The 23,904-nt window shown below is 47.5% G+C and overlaps 1 protein-coding gene across 15 annotated transcripts in view; it reads left to right on the top strand.

The window, feature by feature from the left end:
• Nucleotides 1-23,904, top strand: part of ST3GAL3 (ST3 beta-galactoside alpha-2,3-sialyltransferase 3) — a 464,990-nt gene that overhangs the window by 275,626 nt on the left and 165,460 nt on the right. For all 15 annotated transcript variants that reach the window (XM_050961194.1, XM_050961191.1, XM_050961192.1 and 12 more), the window contains one exon: nucleotides 16,169-16,263. In XM_050961194.1, the coding sequence (XP_050817151.1) occupies nucleotides 16,169-16,263 (95 nt within the window). The remainder of the gene's footprint in view (nucleotides 1-16,168; nucleotides 16,264-23,904) is intronic.

The raw sequence follows: 23,904 nt of genomic DNA, 5'->3' as shown, positions 1-23,904 counted from the left end.
GGTCCAGATTAATGCACTAAATGATTTCAGTTCTTCCTGGAGAGACACACCCAAAGAGTTGTCATAGGAAATTGCACATCTACCACTAAACCCCTCACTTGTGGAGTCCCACAAGGAACAATTATCTATCTCCAAGTTCCTCTCAAAATTTACATGCAGCCATTAGGTGAATTGGTCAGACAACATGGACTCAGGTGCCAACAATATGCAGATGAGACACAGCTCTACTTTACCCTAAGAGGCTCTTTCTGGTGGTAGGTTCTTGTGGCTCTCCTGGAGCAATCAGAGACTGCATGGTAGGTTTGGGGAAGACACTCCACCAAGGCAGAAGTCTCCTTTCACAGTGTAACTACCTACCAGTCGTGAAGGCCTGTTACACGACAGCAGCAGTTCTCAAACTTCATTGCACTGCAACCCCCTTTTGACAATCAGATTACTTCATGACCTCAGGGAGGGGGTCGGGGAGGGGGAGAATGCCTGAGCCCACCCCAAGCCCTGCCACCCCAGGTGGAGGGACCAAAGCCGAAGCCCAAGGGCTTCAGTCCCAGGCAGGGGGCCTGTAAACTGAGCCCCACTGCCCAGGGCTGAAGCCGAAGCCTGAGCCCAGGGATTTAGTCCTTGGGCTTCAGCTTTGACCCTGGGCAGTGGGGCTCGGGCTTGGGCTTTGGCCCCAGGCCCCAGCAAGTCTAACACCAGCCATGATGATGTCATTAAAATGGGGTCACGACCCACAGTTTGAGAACTCCCGTCCTACAGTATTACTGTAGCCATAGGCTGGTAACCCCCTCCTTAGAATGAGAGCTACCATCAAAGTTGGTGGTGCTAGAGCACAACACTGTGCAGTCAACACCCTCTAGGTATTACCCTGCAGAGCAGGACAAAAAGGGAGAGCCTATAACCTTCTTGGGGACAGTATATTACCCCTGATCTCTCACACAGCTGCAAAGATCTACTGAACGTCAGAGAAATCTTTGGTTAGTCTGTGGCTAAGGAGAACCCTATATCTTTCGGTTTAGTCTGCTGTTCTCACTCAGCTTCCACCTAGTAGTTCTCTGATACCAGAACCCAGGAATCCAACAAAATCTGGGAAGGTATAGACACTGTTTGCATGGAGACTGTAGGTGCAGAAGGTCCTGGGAACATCAGCATTGAGACCAATACCTCACATGCAGACAGAGAGGCCCTCGGGTGCAGATGCTGCCACTGATGAAACAGCACTTCAGTTCTGTCGATTTCTGAGTTGCCACAGGGTAGAGTGTGATCTAGTGATAATGTTGTTATTGAGAACTTAGAAGCCATCCACCTTTGTGGCTGGGGTCCAAATTTGGGGTTCCTTTGTAATGTCTATTGAGGGCTTCAAAGGAGCCACCCAGAAGCAACTGATTGTCTCATCAGTGCTCTGTGCCAGGAGCCCAGATGCATCAGGTAGCCCAGGATTCTGGAAGGAACTAACTGGGATGTTCAAAGGGCAGCAACTTGAAGGCTCAAGAAGGGGCTTTGTTGTCAGCCTGGCCCTACTGCTGTCTGTGAGGCCCAAAATCCACCTAGACCTTGGATGTTCCGCCTGTGTCATGCTAAGAAGCTGAGACCTTGTAAAACAATCCTGCACGGATGGTTATCTTTAGAGAAGAAATCTTTCAGCTTTTCCTCTCCCAGCCAGCCATTCATGGCACAGCCTGCCATTTTAAGTGAGGAATGGAAATGTGTCGTTTGCAGGATGGGGTTAATCCTTTTACATCCCATCTCTTAAACTGCTTCACCTCCCTGGAGCTTGAGGAATCTTCAAGCTCATTTGATTTTTGACAGGGGATTAATGTCAGGAAGAGATGTGAAGTCAGGCTAGGACAAGCTTCCACCTTCCCCTGCACGATCTCTGGAGGAAGGAGATGAGAAGCAGAATGTACATCAGGGCTGGTTGGAAGTGATCTCTTACCTAAATTAACCTTTCTCTTCATGCTTTCATAAGTGCTGGTATCTCAAGAGCTGAGCCAGTTATTCTGGGAGGCTATGCTGGGTACTTAACAGGGGTTTGGTCAGTCTTCCACTAGCCTTTTTATTACTAAACTCTCTAGCTCTTGTGCCTGCTTTAGAAGGTGTTGAGCTAATCCTGAGTACATCTGAACCTGAGAAAACAGAGGAGATAGGTTTCATGCCAAAACAAACAAGTTATGTGTGTCTGTTTATTTTAGAAATCTGATTTTGGAGGCTATATGCTGCCTTTGTAAGTTTTGCAGATGTAATGTGGATACTGCTTCCATGACATTCCATCACTGTGGAGTGGGTTTTTTCCTTCTCCCTCTAGTTCCTACTCTGCTGCTCCTCACTAATAACAAAAGGTCAAGACCACAGTCGAACTCTTATCAGTCTGTGAGAGTGTCTTAGACAAAACCTGCTATTCATGAGGACTGTAGCCTGTATACAGTACTCAGTGGCTGTCAGTCTCACTTCTTGTTGCATTCTTACAACTTAAAACAGTCTCTCTCATCCTCATGCATTTTCTCCTCCCCTCGCAAGCATGTGGCCCTATCCTGTTCTGCCTCTTTCTTGTGCCTCCCTCATTCAAGGGCCAGCACTAGCTTCCACTTCCTCCACTTTTGCTCTACTTTCGTCCCTCACAGGGATTTATGATTAGAGTAAGTGTTTGCCCAAAACCAGCATGTAAGGACAGGCAGATTTGTTCAAGTTGTTGGGCCAGATTTTGATCTGACTTAGATTTTCTGAAACACCGCTGATATCAATGGTGGTAGATGAGGATCAAATTCAGAATTTAGCCCAGTTCGTAGGGAACTGGATGAACATACACATAATGTCACGTGACTAGGTCAGCACCTGAAACAGACAAAAACCTAGTCAAAAATAGCAGAGCTACAATTCAAGGTGCACAATGTCGGAGAAAAACTTAGTTCTCACTTTTTGGTTGGGTGCAGCAAAGTCAGATACATCATTTCTCAAGCAATTGCATAGAGGCAGAGAGTGCGCGAGGACACAGGGTTTCCCTCTCCTAGGCAGGTGTCTCTACAGGTAAACAATTACAGCAGCACTTATACTTTTTGTTACATACAATAATAAGGAACAGCTGCATTTTGTTTATATATAGGTCATCCTGATGTCTTATTTTTCTCACTTTTATTTAGACGCTAGTCTACATTCCACCTTATCGACACAAGGTCGCAACAACTTCTCACACAGTTCTTTCCCACTCGCCTCACGCAATCCTCGCTTCTACAAATCTCGCATTATTAGGGTTACAGCTAGCCCGACTCTTGCTCTACTTCCACAACAATGAAATGTTCAGAGAAGCTGGTTTGACAGCTTCCATCCCAACAGGACAAAGCTAATAACTGAAAAGTCGGTTCTGTGCCAAAGGAAAATGTAATCCTCCTCAAAAGTGTATGTTTTCGAGCAGGACTGTCTCTTGCCATCTGTATCCGTTGTTCTGAGCCTCTAGGGTTTGGTTTAGGAGAAGATGACTTATGATCAGGTACAGGAGTTGTAGTATGAATCCACACACAGAGCTAGTTCGGCCTCATAAGTAGAAACATGTCAAGATCATGTCTCTCCTTAATAATTAAGGAAGAACTGATGGGAAATGCCTAGTTTTGTGTTCTGAGCAGGATTCCTATAATCAAATATCTGTCAGTTATCCATAGTCCCATATAGATTGACCTATTTGGGGATATTTTTCTTGCAATGCACTTCTTTCCAGTGAGCAACATCATGCAGAGAGATTCTTAATGGCTTCTGTATTGTGACGTGGCAGCACCGCCCTGCACCAGCCCCAGCAGCATCAGACCAGAAGCACTGACAGTGGAAGTCCCGCCCCATCCATACTGGGCATGCTCCAAGTCCTCTGGCAGTATAAAAGGAGGGAGCCCAGCTCAGTCTGGGCTGGCGGCCGCAGGGGAAGGACTTGACTGGGAAGCTCCTGCGGAGGACCAGCCACCGCTTGCCGAGCCTCTGGGACTGAAGCCTCTCCAGGCTGTCTCGAAGCCCTACTACAGGAGGAATCTGACAAGATGACTCCCCCAGAGGCCCACAGGGAACCTAGGGACTCGTGGGAGACCTCCACGCTCAAATCGGTAGGAAGTGACCCGGGGTGGGGGTGTGTGATGGACTGGTACCTTGCCCCCAGCAAGCCTCAGCGTGTTTTGGTAGGACCCCCCCACTGAGACAGGGACAAGGTCCTACACCATGGTTAGGGCCGAAGGCTGGGACCCGGTGGAGTGGGAGAATCTCTTTGCTTACTTTGCTTAAGAGATGTTGGCACATTTCCCTACAGCCAGGGGTGGTTCTATGGTCTCTGGCTACTAGGACGCATTGCCCTGTGAGGGGTGATTCTGTGGACTCTGGCTAATAGGCTGTACTGCCCTGTGACCAGGGGTGGTTCTATGGACGGACTCTGGCCACTAGGCTGTATTGCCCTGCGATGAGGGGCGGTTCTGTGGACTCTGGCTAATAGGCTGTACTGCCCTGCGACCAGGGGTGGTTCTATGGACGGTCTCTGGCCACTAGGCCGTATTGCCCTGCGACGAGGGGCAGTTCTATGGACTCTGGCTAATAGGCTGCAATGCCCTGCGACCAGGGGCGGTTCTATGGACTCTAGCCACTAGGCTGTATTGCCCTGCGACGAGGGGCGATTCTATGGACTCTGGCTAATAGGCCACAATGTCCTGCGACCAGGGGCGGTTCTATGGACTCTGGCCACTAGGCCGTATTGCCTCGTAACCAGGGGTGTAAACCCTCACATATATAAGGAGGACAAATCTCAGAGCTGGGAGCAACATCTCTTGCATCTTGTGTAGTCTATCATTCGTCTAGTGCCCTGTCACTGTGGTATCTGGATATGCCACTCAAATGTCTTTCTTCTCCTTTGTCCTCCTGGACCATCAGGTGCATAGGGTGTCCACCCGTTTCTGCCATTTATTTCAGTGTTTTGCAAGTCTGCTCAGGCTTCTGAGTTTTATGTTGACTGATTTGGCTTCTTTCTCTATAGTTCTGCTTAGTGTTTCTCAGGATTTCCCTCTTTTTATCATCTGAGATGGTGTCGGTATTAAGAAAATAAGAACGTCCATCTTGTCCAGTATCCTGTCTTCTGACAGCAGCCAATGCCAGCTGCTTCAGAGGGAATGAACAGGGCAATTATCCAACCCATGTTGTCCACTCCCAGCCTCTGGCAGTTAGAGGTGGAAGAAACCTGGAGCATGCTGTAGCATCCCCAATCATCTCGGCTAACAACCATTGATGGACCTGTCCTCCATGAATTTATCGAATTCTTTTTTTAACCTAGTTATATTTTTGTCCTTCACAACATCCCTTGACAGTGAATTCCACAGGTTGGCTGTGCGTTGTGTGGAGAGATACTTCCTTTTGTTTGTTTTAAACACGCTGCCTATTGTGTGACTCCTGATTCTTGTCTTACATGAAGTTGTCAGTAACACTTTGTTATTCACTTTCTCCTTACCACTCATGATTTTATAAACCTCCATCATATCCCCCTTTAGTCGGTTGTTTTCCAGGCTGAATAGTCCCAATCTTCCCTCAGATGGAAACATTTCTATATACCTAATCATTTTTGTTGACCTTTTCCAATTCCAATATATCTTTTTTGATATGGGGCAACCAGAACTGTATGCAGTATTCAAGGTGTCGATGTATCATGGATTTTATATAGTGACATTATGATATTTACTGTCTTATTATCTATCCCTTTCTCAATGGTTTATAACATTCTGTTTGCTTTTTTGACTGCTGCTGCACATTGAGTGAATGTTTTCAGAGAACTATCCACCATGACTCCAAAATCTCTTTCTTGAGTGGTAACAGTTAATTTAGACCCCATCATTTTGTATGTATAGGTGAGATTGTTTTCCAATGTGCATTACTTCACATTTATCAACATTGAGCAACAAAATGGCAGATGAAACTCAGTCACCCAGTTTTGTGAGATCCCTTTGTAACCCTCACAGTTTGCTTTGGATTTAACTATCTTGAGTAATTTTGTATCATCTGCAAATTTTGCCACCTCACTGTTTACCCCTTTTTCCAGATCATTTATGAATATGTTGACTAGCACTGGTCCCAGTTCAGATCCCTGGGGGACACTGCTATTTATGTCTCTCCATTGTGAAAGCTGTCCATTTATTTCCTGTCTTTTAAACAGTTACTGATCCATGAGAGAACCTTCCCTCTTATCCCATGACTACTTACTTTGCTTAAGAGATGTTGGCTAGGGACCTTGCCAAAAGCTTTCTGAAAGTCCAAGATTCACTGGATCACTCTTGTCCACATTTTTGTTGACACCCTCAAAGCATTCTAACAGATTGATGACGTATGATTTCCCTTTACAGAATCTGTGTTGACTCTTTCCCAATAAATCATGTTCATCTATGTATCTGATCATTCTGTTCTTTACAATAGGTTCAACCAATTTGCTTGGTACTTAAGTTAGGCTTAGTGGCCTGTAATTGCCAGGATCACCTTTGGAATGTTTTTTTAAAATTGGCTACCTACATAGGTTACATACCACAGTTAGTAGTTCTGCAATTTCATATTTGAGTTCCTTCAGAAGCCTGGGGTGAATACTCTCTGGTCCTGGTGACTTAACTACTTTTAATTTATTAGTTTGTTCCAAAACCTCTTCTAGTGACACCTTAATCTGGGACAGTTCCTCAGATTTGTCACCTAAAAGGAATGGCTCAGGTGTGTGAATCTCCTTCACATCGTCTGCAGTGAAGATCAATGCAAAGAATTCATTTAGCTTCTCCACATTAACCTTGTCTTCCTTGAGTCCTCCTTTAGCACCTCGATTGTCTAGTCACTCCCACTGATTGTTTGCCAGGCTTTCTGCTTTTGATGTACTTATATATATATTTTTTTTTGCTGTTTTGTTGGTCTTGCTAGTTGGTCTTCAAATTCTTTCTTTTTTGGCCGCCTAATTATGCTTTTACACTTGTCTTGCCAGAGGTGATGCTCCTTTCTATTTTCCTCAGTAGGATTTTACTTCCAATTTTTATTACTTGACATAGAAGTCATGCTAGTGGGATCCTTAAAGCATGTTCCAAATGTGTTTATCCTTCTCTTTTTACAACTTTGACACTGGGAAAAGGGTAAATGTGGGGGTGAGTGGTAGGGGTTTAGGGAGGAGAATAATGGCAGGGGCACCTAGTCCAAACCTTTGTAGACCTATGCAGTAAAGATTTAATCATTCATGTTGCTTTCTACACTTTGTCTCTATTATAACATGTTTTTATTTTATTGGGAGGTTTCCTGAGAACACAGCAGAGCAGTCAGCAGCCAGTCTAACCAAAGGTTTTGTTACATTGGGTGGGGAGAAGCTGGAGACAGGAAGGAGAGGGTGGGAAATTAGGATAGGCAGTAGGCAAGCCTTGGACTGGTTGTTTGAGGAAATCTATATTTTACTAGCTTCTCGAGGAGGATTTGGGGTGTGTACAAATGGCTACTTCTTGATCTCAGAGCAGAATAATGTGGTGGTTCAAAAGACGACTCGTGTGGGGGTTTGAAACTGGTCATGCAGGTACCTTGAGCTCTGAGGGAAAAGAAATATCTACGCTGACGGTTGACAGCATGTTGATTCTGGGCCATTCCTGGGTCACGACGTTGCAGAAGCTTGTGGGAGAGCAAGCAGTGCACCATGACATGGGGGTTGCTGACTTCAGGCTGATTGGGGCGCAGAGAGGTGGTCTGCACTGGCATCTTGTTTTGCCCACTCTGCAGCCTCTCACCGGTGATTTACGAGGTTGTGAGCTACTGGACATAGTGATGATTCAATCAGGTCAAAATGATCTGGGCCTTGTTCCTCACGTGCACCTCCTATAGGGTCTGAGGGCAGATACAGAACACATCTGAGAGATTTGTCAGGAGCTGTGATAGTTTTCTGTGCTTTGGATGAGTATCTGAATGTGGTGTGGCATCTGTCCAGCCTTCTCTGCTCCCTGCTGGACTGACACGCCCTGCCTGTGGAAAATCCATTCAGAGTGAGTAGCCAACAAGACAGTCCTCCGGAGGCCGAGAAGGGTCACAAGGAATACGGACCAATCAAGAATCAGTAGGCCGGTTTTGCTCAGAAGCAGAGCTGGGTGAGACTTGCCCAGGCATCTTGCTCTAAGCCAGGAGTAGGCACCTTATGGCACATGTGCCGAAGGTGGCACATGAGCTGATTTTCAGTGGCACTCTCACTGCCTGGGTCCTGGCCACCGGTCCAGGGGGCTCTGCATCTTAATTTAATTTTAAATGAAGCTTCTTAAACATTTAAAAAACCTTATTTACTTACATACAACAATAGTTTAGTTATATATTATAGACTTATAGAAAGAGACCGTGTTAAAATGTATTACTGGCACGTGAATCCTTAAATTAGAGTGACTAAATGACGATTCGGCACATCACTTTTGAAAGGTTGCCGACCCCTGCTCTAAGCGCTGCACCTAAGCGCTTGCATTTTGAAGGTTTGAGCGAGTTTTTCTCTTTGTTTAAAGGTGCCGACAGCAACAGCCTGAGTTGCTGTTTTGTTACTTGATTTGTTTAGAGACTGACACCAAGCTTACGGCACAGGCTGCCAACCCTTGCAGGTGAGGGTGGAGAGCACCTGCAGTATCACTCATGGAAATCAGAGGGTTTGTGGCTGACCAAAAGATGTAGGGGGTGGCATAGAAACGTTAGGAGCTCTGACACCTCGCTGGCCCTCGGAGAGGGCATACTCCTCTTGATCAGCGGTCAGAGGTTCTCTCTCTCAAATGTAAAGCTGTCAGTGTTTTGGAACGGAAACCCAGTCTGTGATGTCTCTCGCTGGCCCTGCCACAAACTGCCACCTCCAACCATTCTGAAACACAAACACCATTCGGCTGTAACGTAGTTGTCCTTTGCTCAAGGCACTGCGTTTAAGTCAGGTTACAAGGGGGCGGGGAGTAACAGCAGTAGAAACCTTTGTATAGCAGGGAGCGAGCGCTTCAGGGAGATGTGTTCCCTTGATACAGAAGTGGGGTGAGGGGCAGGTTGGAGAGGGGGTGAATGGGTTGGGACATATCTGGGGAGGTGTGCCAGAACTGGGTCCGTGGGACCCAGGTGATGTGCGGGGAGGCGCACCTGGATGGCTCAGTATACAGAGTGCAGGAAATGATATGTGCACCTACCTAAACTACTACTATCAACACAGCTTGTCTTGTTCAAAAACCCTGTGGTGTTGTCCTTCAACAGTGGTAGATGGAATCCTGTGGGTGATGGTGAAGGGCTGTAAAAGGAAGTGAACAGTGTGTACATTTTAGGACTGTGGGGTTGGCAGAGTAAAGGTCTCTGTTAATGAAGCATTGGGGCATTACTGAAAGAGAGTAGCGTTAAGGTTTCATGGGCAACTAATTGGAGGCAGGCACAGCTGGGAAGGAACAGGAGGGGCCTGTAAAAAGCCCAGGAGCTGCAATTAGCAAGGGGGGGCTGCAGAAAGCAGGCTGCAGTTACTCCCTGAGAGAAGGGAGTTGGGAGGCTGGAGGTTGGCGGACCCAGAGAGGGTGGGAGCTAGTGATGTAGGAAGAAGCCCAGGGAAACAGCAGCAAGGTGTATGACAGCACAGGCCTTGGCTAAATGTTATAGGATCCCTGGGCTGGAACCCAGTGTAGAGGGAGGTCCTGGGCTCCCCTGCCAGCCACTGGGTAGTGGCACAGGGCGTTGGTCCAGAAGGATTGTGATTTTCCCGGGAGGAGAGGAACTTAGTGACCTGGCCAAAGGGCCAAGCCACAGACCAGAAGCTGCCGCCCCGAGAGGGGGAGAGAGGCTGCAGACCAGAGCAGAAGATGGGTAGAGACACCGCTGACGAGGGTGAAGCTCCTGGCAGAGCTGATCCCCAGGATGGCCAGGAGGAGGTGCCGCGAGCAGCGAGGGAACTCCGTCACAGTGCCCCTTTGACCTTATAGTCCTGGTGACAGGAGATAGGACAGCCTGGAATGATGAGCTAATGATCTTGTCCATCTCTCATTCTTGCCTGGCTTTTTGTTACAATAGCAAAGCTTAACCGGAAAAGTACCTGCTGTGCGTTTGTGGTGACGTTTTCCGCCAGGAATTGCAGTACAGTATGCAGTTGCATATCTGTGGTGCACACCCAGATACACATGATGAAAAGCACTGTCATAGTTGGTTGTCAGGTAAATAATACACCGTGGGATGAAATTCTGGAGCCATTCGCCTCTCTTCAGTAAATAAGGGACTGTACTCTTCTGCAAGTACATTTTCCCTCATCAAAATAATGGGAAAAATGTAACTATGATCATGTAGTCCATATTAACCAAAGTCAAGACATGCATGTTGTCAGTCACTGAGGCAGATTTTGTGCTATTCCCAGCTTCCTTTGGGCACATCAAACTGGGGGGCTGACAAAGGGTTGGTCACAGGTCCCTGATTCTCTGCCCCAGCCCAGGTTAGAGCAGCCTGGGCGTGCTATACATTGCCTAGCTTGGTATGGTCACTGAAACACTATACCCGATGGGAATGGCTAGACACATCTCTCTCCATCTATTTCCCCCCCTCCCTGTCCTTAACACACCCCTGCACCGGCAGTTGTGAGGAGGGGGTCACATAAGAGCCTTTTATGCCAACTTTTGTCTGTTGAGGACTCTTCATGTGGGAGGGACCTGCTCCCCCCCTCAGCTTTTAACAAGCATCACTGAAAAAGGAAAGAACTCTCCAACCCAGCATGTTACTGAAATGTCGGGTGCACCTAGCTGAGAGCCAGTGACAGCCAGACAGGGATAAGGAAATGTTGCTTTATTCCGCAGAAGAAAGGAGAGTTCTGTACTTTGGTACAAAAAACTCTACTCCATACAAAAACCAAGAATCTTTTATACACACTCACACAGCTTCGGTCATGTTAGCGTTTGATTGGTCGTTAGCACTTCTGCAATCTGCTCAGCAAAAATCAGCCTAGGACCAGTTTTAACTGCCTCAAGACTGATAAGGAAAGACAGTTCAAAAGTTCAGGCTACTGTGTCTGTGAAGTGTCCAATTTCTCCTAATGGTTGCCAGCAGGGCCGGTGCAACCATTTAGGCGAACTAGGTGGTTGCCTAGGGTGCCGAGATTTGGGGGTGCCAAAAAGCACCCCCCAATTTTTTTTTAAATGGTTGACCGGCCGCTGCTGCCGGGTGTCCCCCGGGTCAGGGCGCCGCCGCGGCAGCCCGCAGCCCAGGGGGTCCCCCGGGTCAGGGCGCCGCCGCGGCAGCCCGCAGCCCAGGGGGTCCCGCGGCAGCCGGCAGCCCAGGGGGTCCCCTGGCCCAGGGAAACCCCGGGCTGCCGGCTGCCATGGCGGCGCACTGACCCTGGTTCAGCGCGCACCGCTGAGGCAGCCGGCAGCCCAGGGGGTCCCCCGGGTCAGTGCGCACCGCCACGGCAGCCGGCAGGCCAGGGGCCCCCTGGGTCAGCGCGCACCGCCGCGGCAGGCCAGGGGCCCCCTGGGTCAGGGCACCGCCGCGGCAGCCGGCAACCCAGGGAGTCCCCTGGGTCAAGGCGCCGCTGCGACTGCCCAGAGGTTCAGGCTGCCAGTGGCGCGCTGACCCAGGGGAATCCATGGGCTGCTAGCAGAGGCTCAGAAATCAGAATCCCTCTCCCTCCCAGAGCAGGGGCTCCAGCCTATGCAATTTTTCTCATTTGGGGGGGGGGTGGCGGAGGCGGCTGGGCAGAGCTGCGTAGCTCTGCTTAGCGCACGTGGTAGGAGCCCTGCGATGGCGCGACACAAGGGCTTTTGGAAGAAAGCGGGGGCTGCCCCCTGACTCAGCCTCCACATCAGCCCCAGCAAGGGGCAGGAGAAGAAAAGAGCCTCAGCAGTGGTCTGGTGGAGTGGAGGAAGAAAGAAGACCCTGATGCTCATGTGCTGGGCAAGGTAAGCAAGTGCTTCCCCACAGCTCCGCCTCAGGCGCCTGTGCTCCTGCCCCCTTGGTCCTTGGCTGGTCCCTGCTCCTGCTCCCCTTGTATGTGGGCGGCTGGAGAGAACAGCAGCCTGCAGAGCTGAGCTGCCCCAGTGCCCCCCAGACACCCCCCTGACCCCATCCCCCCCACAGCCCTGACCCCCAGCTCCGAGCCCAGCCCCTCTGAGCTGGACACCACCCTGACCCCATCTCCCCACATCCCTGAGCCCAGCCCCTGTGAGCTGGGCACCCCTGAACCCAGAGCCCAGCTCCCCACCCAGCCCTGGGCAACAACAGTACCACCCTCAGGCAGCGACAGCCCATTGGTACCAACCATCACAATCACCCATCATCTGCCCATTATGTAATTGCAAATGTATACAGACCATTACAGCTTTGAATGTTTTTAAATAATGTATTTAGTGTATTTTCAAATTATTACAAATTAATTTTTGAATGTATTTCACTAGTTATTTTTTACATTTCCTAATACATGTTACCATAGTATTGCAAATGTTTTATGGAAGGGGCCCCCGATTTTGCTTTGCCCAAGGCCCCATGAATCCTCTGGGCAGCCCTGTCTGAGTTTTAAGCCCTGCTGCTGTGTTTTGCCTGCAACAGGCAGGCCTAAGCCTGTGAGTGACCCCCATAGCAGTTGCCTGAAGAAGTGCTTGGGGGAATCATGCAGAAGGAGCGTGATATTTGTTTGAGTTCTCTCCTCATGGAGGCTGTGCTCCACTTGGGGCAGGACAGCAGTCTCAGCAGGACTCTAGGCCCGGCACCTTGCCTCAGTTTGTAGATTTGTACTGCACCCATCACCGGGCTCAGTCTGGCACCGCTACCCCTCACCAGTGCCCAAGAAGCAGTCAAAAAAGTTGGATGGACTGGTTAGGTTAGTTGTCATGCTGTTGCTTGGCCAGTGTAGAGACCACTGAATGCATAATATTCCTCTGTGATGTTCTGTCCTGAGCACAATTGGCATGTTATGAGGTAGTTGCCTGTGAGGGACAGGTGTCTGTTTATGTATCCAGCCATCATGTCTTAGGTCTTCTGCGGGGGAGCTTTTCCATCCTGCTTTCATTGGATCAAAGTCAAAGATTATTTTCACAGGGAAGTTAGTAGGCATTTAGAGCAGATGAACATACCACCACAGAGAGCACTTGGCAACCATTTGAGTGTGTGTGACCTATTTAGTTAGAAAATGGAATTTTTCATTCAAATTGAGTTTGTACCATTTGATGTTTTTAATCATTTGGAGGTGCATGGCTAGTTAGGCAGAATGGGTTCCGCAGCACTCCCAGTCAGATTTTGATATGAAGGAAGGACGTATACGTGACTAAAAAAGGTGTATTTCTGATTACAATCAACATTGCTTAATTTTAAGGGAAAGTCATTTTGATCTCTTAATCAATATTTACGTCAAACAGTTGATGAAATTCAAATAGTTAATTATAGTAAGTGACATGCATTCTCTATCCTTTACTTTTAATAGTGAACAAGAAAAAGGACTGATAGGAATAAAATTTCATTTTTTTCGTTTACAGTTGATGCAGCCTCATGGCAGATTAAAAAAAAAAAAAGGTCTGGGGCACAATTTCGTGACCGTGTATTGTGTATAATGTATGTGATTTTTCTTGGGGGGAGGGGGCAAGATGGAAGTTTCGCCTAGGGCACAAAATATCCTTGCACCGGCTCTGGTTGCCAGCTATTATAACTACCTGTTAGGAGGGGCTGCTAACTGTCACAAGCATATCAGCATTGGCCTAAGCAGTCAGTTCCTGACTTTTGCCCATTTGTCTCTGCTGCAAATAAATATGAGAGTTGGAATTCAGGTGTGACATCCTCCTGCATTGGTTAGAAGTGATGAAAACTATCTCCCAGTCAGTGCTGGGAGGGGTGGGGGACTTATATATTTCCCAAGTAGTAACCAAAGAGAGGTACTTTCAGTTTTTGGTATTTAATGTAACTCCATGCTTAAATCTGATAGATCCTCCAGTGTAAATACTACAGTTCTTTTGGCTGTTTAATCTTTGAAAGTTTCAGATAAATGTTGAATCTAATATTGTTTAGATTATAGAAAAATTACTTTACCTGAGTTCCAGAGATCCCAAGATGATTCCATGGGCTCTTCTAGCATCCTTGGGCCTGCTGCGCATTGCAGAGTTGTCTTCCTCTCTTTCTAGAGCTGTCACGCAATCCATTGTGTCCTACTTTTATGATTGTGGATTATTTTGTTAATGGATGCTTGGGTGGGCATGACTCATTCTGTTCTGGTAGTTCATTAGATGCCTCTGGCTTCTCTCCCCCTCCCAGTGATTTGTGCAGGCTCTTTCTGATTTAACCTGAATTTGTGGTTGCACCAAATTTCAAGTGATATGGAATTCAGCCAACGTTCCTTCTTCCTGTGTGGTGATTGTACTAGGATCTGAAAGTGGCTAGGCTGCATTTGTTTCCTAGCTTCACCTGCAGCTTTCATGCTTTTTCACAGCTTACTTTTCAGTTTTGCTTTAGTAGAGTGCTGCTGCTGTTTTAATGCTCCGAAATAAACAGATTTCTGATTGAGGTTCTACTCTATACAAACCCTGAGTTATGAACTGACCAGTTAACCACACACCTCATTTGGAACTGGAAGTACGCAGTCAGGCAGCAACAGAGACAAAAAAAAAAAAAAAAAAGCAAATACTGTGCAGTGCTGTTAAACATAAACTACTAAAAAAAACCCAGGAAAAGCTGCATTTTTCTTCTGCATAGTAAAGTTTAAATGCATTAAGTCACTTTTCAGTTGTAAACTTTTGCAAGAACAACCATAATGTTTTGTTCAGACAGAGTTATGAACATTTCAGAGTTACAAACACCTCCACTCCTGAGATGTTCGTAACTCTCAAGTTCTACTGTACTTGCTGGGAAATGCTCTTGCTGCACTCCATGCTGACTAGTGTTCCCTGCCAGGCCTCTAAATCTGTCCTCAACTCCTGTCTCTCTTGGCAGCTAATATTTCCAGAGTTGCTCCTGCATGGTAGCATGGTGACCTTTTCCTTCAGAGTGGCATTGTCCTCGCTGCAGGCCAGTGATTCTTCATCCAGAAAAGAACAAACTAGCTGTTGTCTTTCCCTAGTGAGAATGTTTCCACAGGCTTTCAGTCCCAGAAGTTAAGGGCAAGTTCTCTTTCATTTGTAAGTGGTTCTGGAGTCACGGTACTTTTCTGGCTTGGTGTGGCATGTCTCCTGGATCATTTGTATGTTTAGTGAATGGATATTCCTGATTAGAGAAGAAAAGAACTGCATTGGTTTCCAGTCTCTGTAAACTATTAAGTGCTATTTTACAACCTTCTGAACCATGTTTGCATTCCTGTGTTTATGTGGGTAGCTCAGATAGTAGCTCTGCATGCATAGACCAAACGAACCCAGCCACCTGTGTAAATGCCGCTTTATCTACTTTCACAACTCACCCTGCACATTCATATACTTTCAGAGCCATACTAGTGCATCTGTATCTAAAATACACCACAAACACACTGGTACAGCTCTACCTACATGCACATCTTTGCACCCATGTCTGTGTGAGCACCCATGCTTGCCTGTGCCCTTGCAGGTGTACCTCGACTTACAAGAAAAGTGCTCCAGGCATTGCTGTGCCTACAGAGGCTTGCCAGAGTGCCAGTCCTGGCAAGCTTCAGTTATCCTAGACAAACCGGCTTGTGGTTGAAGTGATTAGGGATTAAATGCTTTGCTGCACATGTCTGTGTTGTCTTGCCGAGCAGCCCCTCTTTGCTATTTTAATCAGAAGGTGGTTGTTATACGAGATGAACAATTTAGGCTCCCCGTCTACTAGCCCCTGCCCCAGCAGATTCTGTGTTAAGAATCCACGAAAGCTCATGCTCCAATACGTCTGTTAGTCTATAAGGTGCCCCAAGACTCTTTGCTACTTGTATTAAGAATGTGGCAGTGGCTTGTTAGCATCAACTAAAACTCATTCTAACTTGGATTGTTTCTGGCGTCTCAGAGTTTCTTGCCTTGCTGTAACTAAGCTCACCTGGCAGGGCTTTCTAACCTGCTGAGTGGGAAGTGAGTTGCAGGTTTGTGAAGTGCCACCCTTGGTTCCTCTGTGTACGAATTCCAAGGTAGTAATAAAACCTGACAATAGACCTGCTGTTTTCCTCTTGAGTGTTTGCAATCAGCACTTGGGCAGTGAGTCCCTGGAGCCTCCTGCAGAAAGTTATTCCTCCCCTGGTTCACATTTGCATCTCTCTTGTTTTGTTTTTCAGGTTCTCCAAGCCAGCACCAATGTTCTTGGATGATTCCTTCAAAAAGTGGGCACGGATCAGGGATTTTGTACCTCCCTTTGGAATTAAAGGACAAGGTATGGTGGGACTGTATGTCAGTGAGAGAGCAGATATAATTGTGTAGTCAGGAAATTGGCCCTGTAATTCTGTTTTCCTTTGTAAACGCAGAGAGTTTTGATCTGTTGTGCAGTGGTTTCTTTGCAGTTTGAATGCGGAGTAAATATGCATGCTCTGAGAGACCAGCACGGCACAGCCAGAGCGTGTGCCCCAGAAACTGGCGTTTGCGAGCACAGTTAAGACCCCAGTGAGAATCAGAGTGCAGCAGTGCCAGTGTTCTGCAGAGCACTCTACTAGTATAGACAATATTCCAGTGTCACTAAGGATGTTGGTTTGTAGTAATTTGGCTGGCAGCGGCAACTGAAATGCCCCTTCAAGCACCAAACTGATTTGAAAATCATTCTAATTGGCCATTGGCAGAAGGGTGAATAGTGCTGCTCATGGGTAGGTTTGCAGAGCCCTGGCTTGACCACTGCCTACATCATTAGGGTTCCCTGAGGATCCACAGTGGACTCCAAAAACCCACTCAGATACCACAGTGATGGGCTTAGTATAAGAAAAACAGAAAATGTGACCCGTATCATTAGCTTTTATTCCTGTGGCTGTGATATTTGGAGCTGTGTGACCAGTGGTAGAATATACTGAATGCAATGAGAAGAGCGCTTCTCTCTGTGGGGTCGTAATCTGGTCTGAAATTTCCTTGTTAGAGATAAGGCAGGGCAGGTTATACGAAAGCAAACTGGGGTCCTGGGCACATCATAACATGGTGATGATGGTGGGGTAGGGGTATGGGTCCATTCCCATGGCTCTGCCCAACCATTTGGAGTGCTGTTGGCAGGGTAGTTCCCATCCTCCTTCCTGAGAAAGGCAGGCATGGCAGCCGGGAAGCGTGGACAATTAACTACCTCTGCAGCCAAGGTGTGTGCCTGCTTGGGTGAGTGGAACAGGCCTGCTTTCATTCTTCTTCTCCTTCCATGCCACACTTCTCTGCCAGTGAGGTGTTGGTGTGCATCGTGTCGTGTGGCGCCTCCTCCCCCCCCCCCCCACCCCTGAGCAGTGGATCTCAGGATTAACACTCCACTCACATCTCTGAGCTATCCTTTCAGATTGTCGGCAGACCCAGGCAGATGTTGCTGCATCACTTACATGTGGGCCACATTTTCAAGTTTTTTCACAATTTTGAGGGCTAGAAACGTCTTTTTTTCTGCTTAAAGTTAAAGCTTTAGATTAGATTCTGACGTAACCACGAACTGGTGGGGTCTTAGGCATGGCCCTAGGGTGCCTGTGTCTTAGTCAAGCCTTAGAGGCAGGTTCAGTTAGCTAAACATAGCAGTAGTAGAAACAAAAAGTCTCTGATCAAAGCTCAGACTTTATTGAGCAAGTTCTTCTGTCTCGCAGCATAGACCTTCTCCCCTCTGGATCCCTCCCAGCTCAGTGAGAGAGTGATTACTGCTGGGTAACTCAGCCAGAAGGGATTGCTGCAAAGGCCATTAGAAGCCACAGTGGAAGCACAAGTGGAAATGCTACATCAAGCACAAGAGAGGGGATCTTTGCTTTAAGCAGGCATACAAAGGCAGGGGCAGGCATCCTGACCGGGCTGGGGATGAGGTTTGAAGATTACCCATGACTGCAGCCAGACCTAATAAAACTCATTTTGCGAAACTGAATCCAAGTGGAGAAAGTTGCCAGAGGGGGATGACTGAGTAGCTTTGGCAGCTTTGCTCTGGGTTTCCTGGCTGCTGCCAGCTTGTGTCACCACCAGTGTTATGTAAATCTGGTGTTTTATATTGGCTTTCCTTGGTGAAGAAGAGAAATGAGAACTTGCCATTGATTAAATGGCTGAGAGCTGAAGCAGTGGGACAGAAACAGCTGAATGGATTTTTTTAATGCCCTCCTGGGACTAAACTTTGTGCCAAGTTTCAGTCTAGAGCAATTTCTGTGTGTGGGAGGGATGAGTTATAAAGCTGTGTAAAGCAGGGTTTCTAATGGCCGTGCTGACAGACGGAGAGCTCTAGCGATGCGAATGGCGCCCCGTTTGTGTCACACGTCACTTGGAATTCGTGCATCAGGCTTTTCTAGCCATCCCATGGGACGTGTTCTGAATGAATTGAGTGACTTGATGATGGGATCAGCACCTCATTAGGGCCTTCAGTCAGAGCATGTCTAATGATATCCAAACAACTGCCCTAGGCAGGCACCCTGCTTGTGCAAGCTGAAGACTGTCAGAGCTGTGCTGTGCGTGGGAAAGACAGAGCAGACTGGGTAGCTCAGGAAACTAGGAGGAGATATGCGTACCTTGAAAGGGATGGGGTGGGATTCTGTTCGATGTGGTAGGAAGCCCCTTAATACTGAGAGTTGGAATTTTCCTACAAGGTGTTCCTTGTGAAAGGTGTTGGGTGTTAACGGCATCAGCTCCAGCTAGGCTGAGGTCAGAAAGGTTTTATTGAGGACTTGTGAATCTCATCATGGTCTAGTCCACGTGCAGGAGACTTATTTTGTGTAGTGATGTCACAGCAAGGGTTTGCTGACCTACTACTCAGGGCATTCCTGGAGATTCCTACCCAGTAGTTACACTCTGATCTAATTACTTAAGGTAACGATGCAATGGAATCAGCGGTTTTTCAGGCAGAGCCCTCCCATTCTGCCTTGTATTATTGAAGCTGCTTTCTGTGTTCCAGGCTTTGAACTCCGAAGGGCTTTTGAATTCATGGCCTTTTGTTCTGTGCTTGTGTCTCTGAAATGAAACCGGTAGCGGGCCCTGTTTCACCTAGTCTCTGGTTTATTCTTTAGGGTTCCAGGCAGGAGTGATCTTGCAGGGCTTCCCGGTGGGGGGCAAGTGGGGCAATTTGCTCCAGGCCCCCCAAGAATATAATATTCTATAGTATTGCAACTTTTTTTTTATGGAAGGGGCCCCTGAAATTGCTTTGCCCCAGGCCCCCTGAATCCTCTGGGTGGCCCTGCGATCTTGCAGAGTCCTGTTTACAGAGCTGCACTACTTTGGGGTAACATGTCTGTATAAATTGAGAGTCAAAGGCTAGAATTGGGTCAGAAGGGCACAGGCCAGTGTTACAAAGTCTTTACATGCTATCACATCAAGAGGAGGCAACATGTTGATTATTCTGACACAGTTCAGGAGGAATCCTAATTTTTTGTGAGAAATCTCACTGTAAAGACAGCTCCAGCTCCAGATGTGAAACATTCACTTTACACACTCCATTGCAGAGACCTCCACGTAGCTGCACCAGTAAGATCCCCCTTTCCTCAGGGCTTCACTTCTTAATTTGGCCATTGGCCTATAAGGAGGGATTTCACAACCAATGTGCTGATTCGCATTGAGAAGAACAGCTGCACATAAAGGTCCCCAAGGTGAGTGTAACCCTGAATAGGTGAGGACCTTCAGAGACTGGGTGTGGCTGTGCGCCAGACAGTGAGGCCCATCATATGTTCTTCATAATCAAGCAGTGAGGCATTGGGTGCCCACCTACCCTGCCAGGAATCCCTGCAGGCTTGGCAGCTTGCAGTGCAAACTTTCCTGGGATCAGTTACCTGCTAGGTAATAGAAACACACTTGCAAACAGGATAAGCTGCTCAGTAGTAGACTCGCCATGAATAGTCCTTGGAGCAGGAGGTAGTAGACAAGAACTTTGCCACCTGAAGTAAACAGTTCTTTCATACAAGTCATTGGAAATAGACAGCATTGTGGAGAAATCTCTCTGGCACCTCTGCTAAGCAAAGATCCTGACCATGATAGAGACAGACCAAAGTCCCTCAAACTGTCTGAGACAAATATACTTCTCAACTACTTTTAAGGTGGTGATCTAGTTACATCTGATCACACACAGCCAGGACACCTGTTTACATCCCAACCTGGGATCCCTCTCCCTGTATGTGTGGTTCCTGAGAAGGTAGATATCTTGCATTTCTGAGCAAATGTGTCCAGTCATAGGTTTTAAGACCAGAAGGGATCATCATGATCATCTAATCTAATCTTCTGCATAGGGTTGCTAGGTGTCCAGTTTTCGCCTGGAAAATCCAGTCGAAAAGAGGACCTGGCCGTGTCCATGTGACCCAATACCAAAAGTCTGGTTACTGCAGGTGTGGGGGTGGGAGGGTGTGCCAGATTATCAACCCACACCAGCCCCTTCCTACCTGCATCTCATGGGTGGGCAGGCAGCAGGCACCGTATCAGGCTGTAGCTCCCATTCTAGCCTGGAGCAGAGGGAACCCAACTGGGGTGGGGGAGAAGTGGAGAGGATTGAGGGATGAGGAAGTAGGAGAGCAGCGAGTGATTGAGGGTGGAGAGAAGAGTGAGTGGGGAGCAGGGCCTCAAGGGAAGAGGCGGAGCAGGGGCGAGGCTTTGGGGGAAGAGGAGGGGCAGGGGCGGGGCCTCTGGGGAAGAGATGGGGTGGGAGGGGGTTGGTTTTCAGAACTTAGAAAGTTGGCAACCCTACTTCTGCATAACACAGGCCCTAGATTTCACTCAGTGATTCCTGCTTTTAGACCAATAATTTGTGGCTGAACTAGACTATCTTTTTAGAGGGTAAACCAATCGTGATGAAAAGACTCCAAGTGCTGGAGAATTTGCCATGCCCTGGGTAATCCGTTCGAATGTTTGGTTACAGTTGCTGTTAAAAATGTGCATTTTAGTTCCATTGTGAAATTTGCTGCCTCCTTGTAGTGACTTGGCTAAAGCCTGGAAAGAGGATGCATAATTGCAAGTGACAGGGTTTGCAATCTGGTGCAGTCACAGACTCAGATCCCTGATAAACTGTCCAAGAGATCAAGAATTTGTGTATATTTAAATTCTGTTGAATAATTTCTCCTTAATTGGCCTTGTGTTTATATAAATGTACTTCCCCCACCTCTGAGGTGAAAGGTGGCAGCTGTTCTGGGACAGGAAGTGAAGGATATACCATCTAATTGAAAGTGCTACGGTGATCGGAGGCAGCAGAATGAAATTACCCACATTAGAATAGCCCAGGATATCGAAATTCTTACTCTGACACAGAGTGTTCTAGGAACTCCGTTAACCCCAAGTGCTGACACCTCCAGCAGCACTACACCGTCTGTGTTACAGTGTTGGTTCAGTATATCTACGCTTCAGTGAAAGACAGCGGCATGGCTACTTTTGGCCTGGGGTGCTGATTCAAGCTCATGGGACTTGGCACATGGAGCTAAAAATTGCAGGGTAGACGCTCGGGCTGGAGCCTGAGATCTGAAACCCCTTGAGGTGTCAGAGTCTCAGTTTCTGAGTTCCAGCCCAAGCCTAAACCCTGCAAACCCGAGTCAATCGACCTGGGCTTTGAGACTTGGTGCTGCCGTGTTCTTACTGCTCGGTATATGTACCCTAGAAGTGCCACCAACGGAAGAACCATCACCATTTCCTATACAGTATCTAGCATCGTGGAGTAGCCATGTTAGTCTGTACCCACAAAAACAACAAGGAGTCCGTGGCACCTTAAAGGCTAACAGATTTACTTGGGCATAAGCTTTTGTGGGTAAAAACCCCATGTCTTCAGATGCGTGGAGTGAAAATTACAGATCTATGCCTGTATCTATGCCAGCATCTGTAATTTTCACTCCATGCGTCTGAAGAAGTGGGGTTTTTACCCATAAAAGCTTATGCCCAAATAAATCTGTTAGTCTTTAAGGTGCCGCTGGATTTGTCATTGTATTTATACAGTGTCTAGGTTTTCCCTTAAGGCTGTTTCCCACAAAGCACTGAGTTCAGCCCCAGGGCTTATTTTAAGGCAATCACAGCACAGGGTGGGATGGTTCCAGGAATCTTGAGCAGTTTAACTCTTTGCGGGTTTTTCAGTTGAAATTTCTTCTTTTCTCTGTGTACAAGTTTCTGACAGCACTCCTCTGTTGGCATGTCAAGGGCCTTCTGGGGTTTCTCTGACACGTGCACTGCTTTATGGGCAGGATTCTTCAGTGAACAAACAGTGCAAAAAGGGCTTACAGCACCAGAGAGACTAGTTTCAGAGTGGTAGCCGTGTTAGTCTGTGTCAGCAAAAACAAGGAATTTTTGTGGCACCTTTGAGACTAACAAATTTAGGTGCCACAAGGATTTTTTTTTGTTTTTTCAGTGAGGCTAGTAACACTAGAGGAATCCACCTCTCTCAGCTGGAGTATAGAGGGACAATGAGCAAGATCGGAGGACTCCCTAGCTATTTTTGGAAATCTCAATGAATAGTATTTGTCACTAGATGCTGCTTAAGTTGTATAAAAAGTGATTAAGCGGAGAAATGTGGGTAGTATCTGTCCGTGGTCTCTGATATGAGAAAGGGAGAGTTAACAGGTTCTTTGCTGGACTTCAGTTTACACTGTGTCAAATGCTTTTGGCTTAAAAACTAAACAAATAAAGTGTAATGTGTTAATCTCTCCTCCATGTATTTAGCCAGGAATCGTGTCACTGTTTAGCAGTAATTGCCGCTCTTAAATTAGCTTTGTTTCCTTCAAAGCATTTTTTATGCAGAAGCCCTGCTTTGCTGGCACTGAAATCTGCTTGCCTTTTGAGATGATGTCTGTTCCACTGGGCGGGACCGTCCTGTCACCATCCCAGAATTTGCATTCCGCTCGGGGGATCTAAAAAGTAGGGGGGGGTTCAGCTGTAATAAGGAAATGGGAAGTTCATCTTGATGCATCTTGGTTTTGTTTAATGTAAAATACTGCAATAGGAAGGGGACTTGCTCCCTCTCCGTGACAAGAGTGACATCCGGAATTAGTGACAGATTGTGTGGCAAAAAAATCTAAGGCTTTGTCTGAGCACACAGCCTAATTGCTGTCTTCTGCAACAGTTAATTGTCGTTCTTGTGCCTGACTGTGTGTTTGGATGTTTTCCTTGGTGTGTCAGTGCACCTGGGAGGAACTCTGGGTTCAGAGCTGCCCAGCTACTTTCTGGTTTTTATCTGACTAGAAAGCTCTGCTCTCTCAGTGGAAATATGGGGTTTGTCTACACATCAATTAGACTCCCGCGGTTGGCCCGTGCCAGCAGACTCAGGCTGCGGGGCCCTTTCATTGCTGTGCAGGCTATTGGGCTCAGACTAAAGCCCAAGTTCTGGAACAGTGGTCCTCAACCTTTTCGTCTGGTGGACGCCAGACGAAGGACCCTGATGGTGGTGGAGCATCTGTCAAAATGCCGCCGAATTTCTGCGGCATTTTGACGGCAACACCTCTCGATGACGTCGCTTGCCACTGACAAGTGGCGTCATCGAGAGGCTCCACGCGGGCACCGTGTTGGGGATTGCTGTTCTAGAACCTTGCGGGGCGGGAGGGTCCCAGAGCTGCCCAAGCCCGGAAGTCTGCACTGCAGTGAAATAGCCCCTTAGCCTGAGCCCCGCGATCCCAGGTCAACCAGCATGGGCCAGCCGGGAGTTTTCTTTGCAGTGCAGGAACACGCATAGAATTCAAGGGCAGGTTAGAGCTAGCCCATCAGCACATCATCGGAAAAGCTGGCTCCCCTTTCCTTCTCCACACACTCTAGTTGCATAGCAATGTCTCCTCCACATCTGGCTTCCTGGCATGATTCATGTTTTATCTCTGTTGATAAAAGAGTCACTTTGATATCAAAACCAAAATTTGCAATGGACCAAAATATTTCTTCCCCCTCCCCAGGACCATGTGCCTCCATAGAAGTTACAGTGGTGCATGCAGGAAAC

The sequence above is a fragment of the Gopherus flavomarginatus genome, chromosome 7 (assembly GCF_025201925.1).
Source record: "Gopherus flavomarginatus isolate rGopFla2 chromosome 7, rGopFla2.mat.asm, whole genome shotgun sequence".
NCBI lineage: Eukaryota > Metazoa > Chordata > Testudines > Testudinidae > Gopherus > Gopherus flavomarginatus.
The sequence above is the reverse complement of the archived record's forward strand: the minus strand, read 5'-3'. Positions and strand labels throughout refer to the sequence as shown.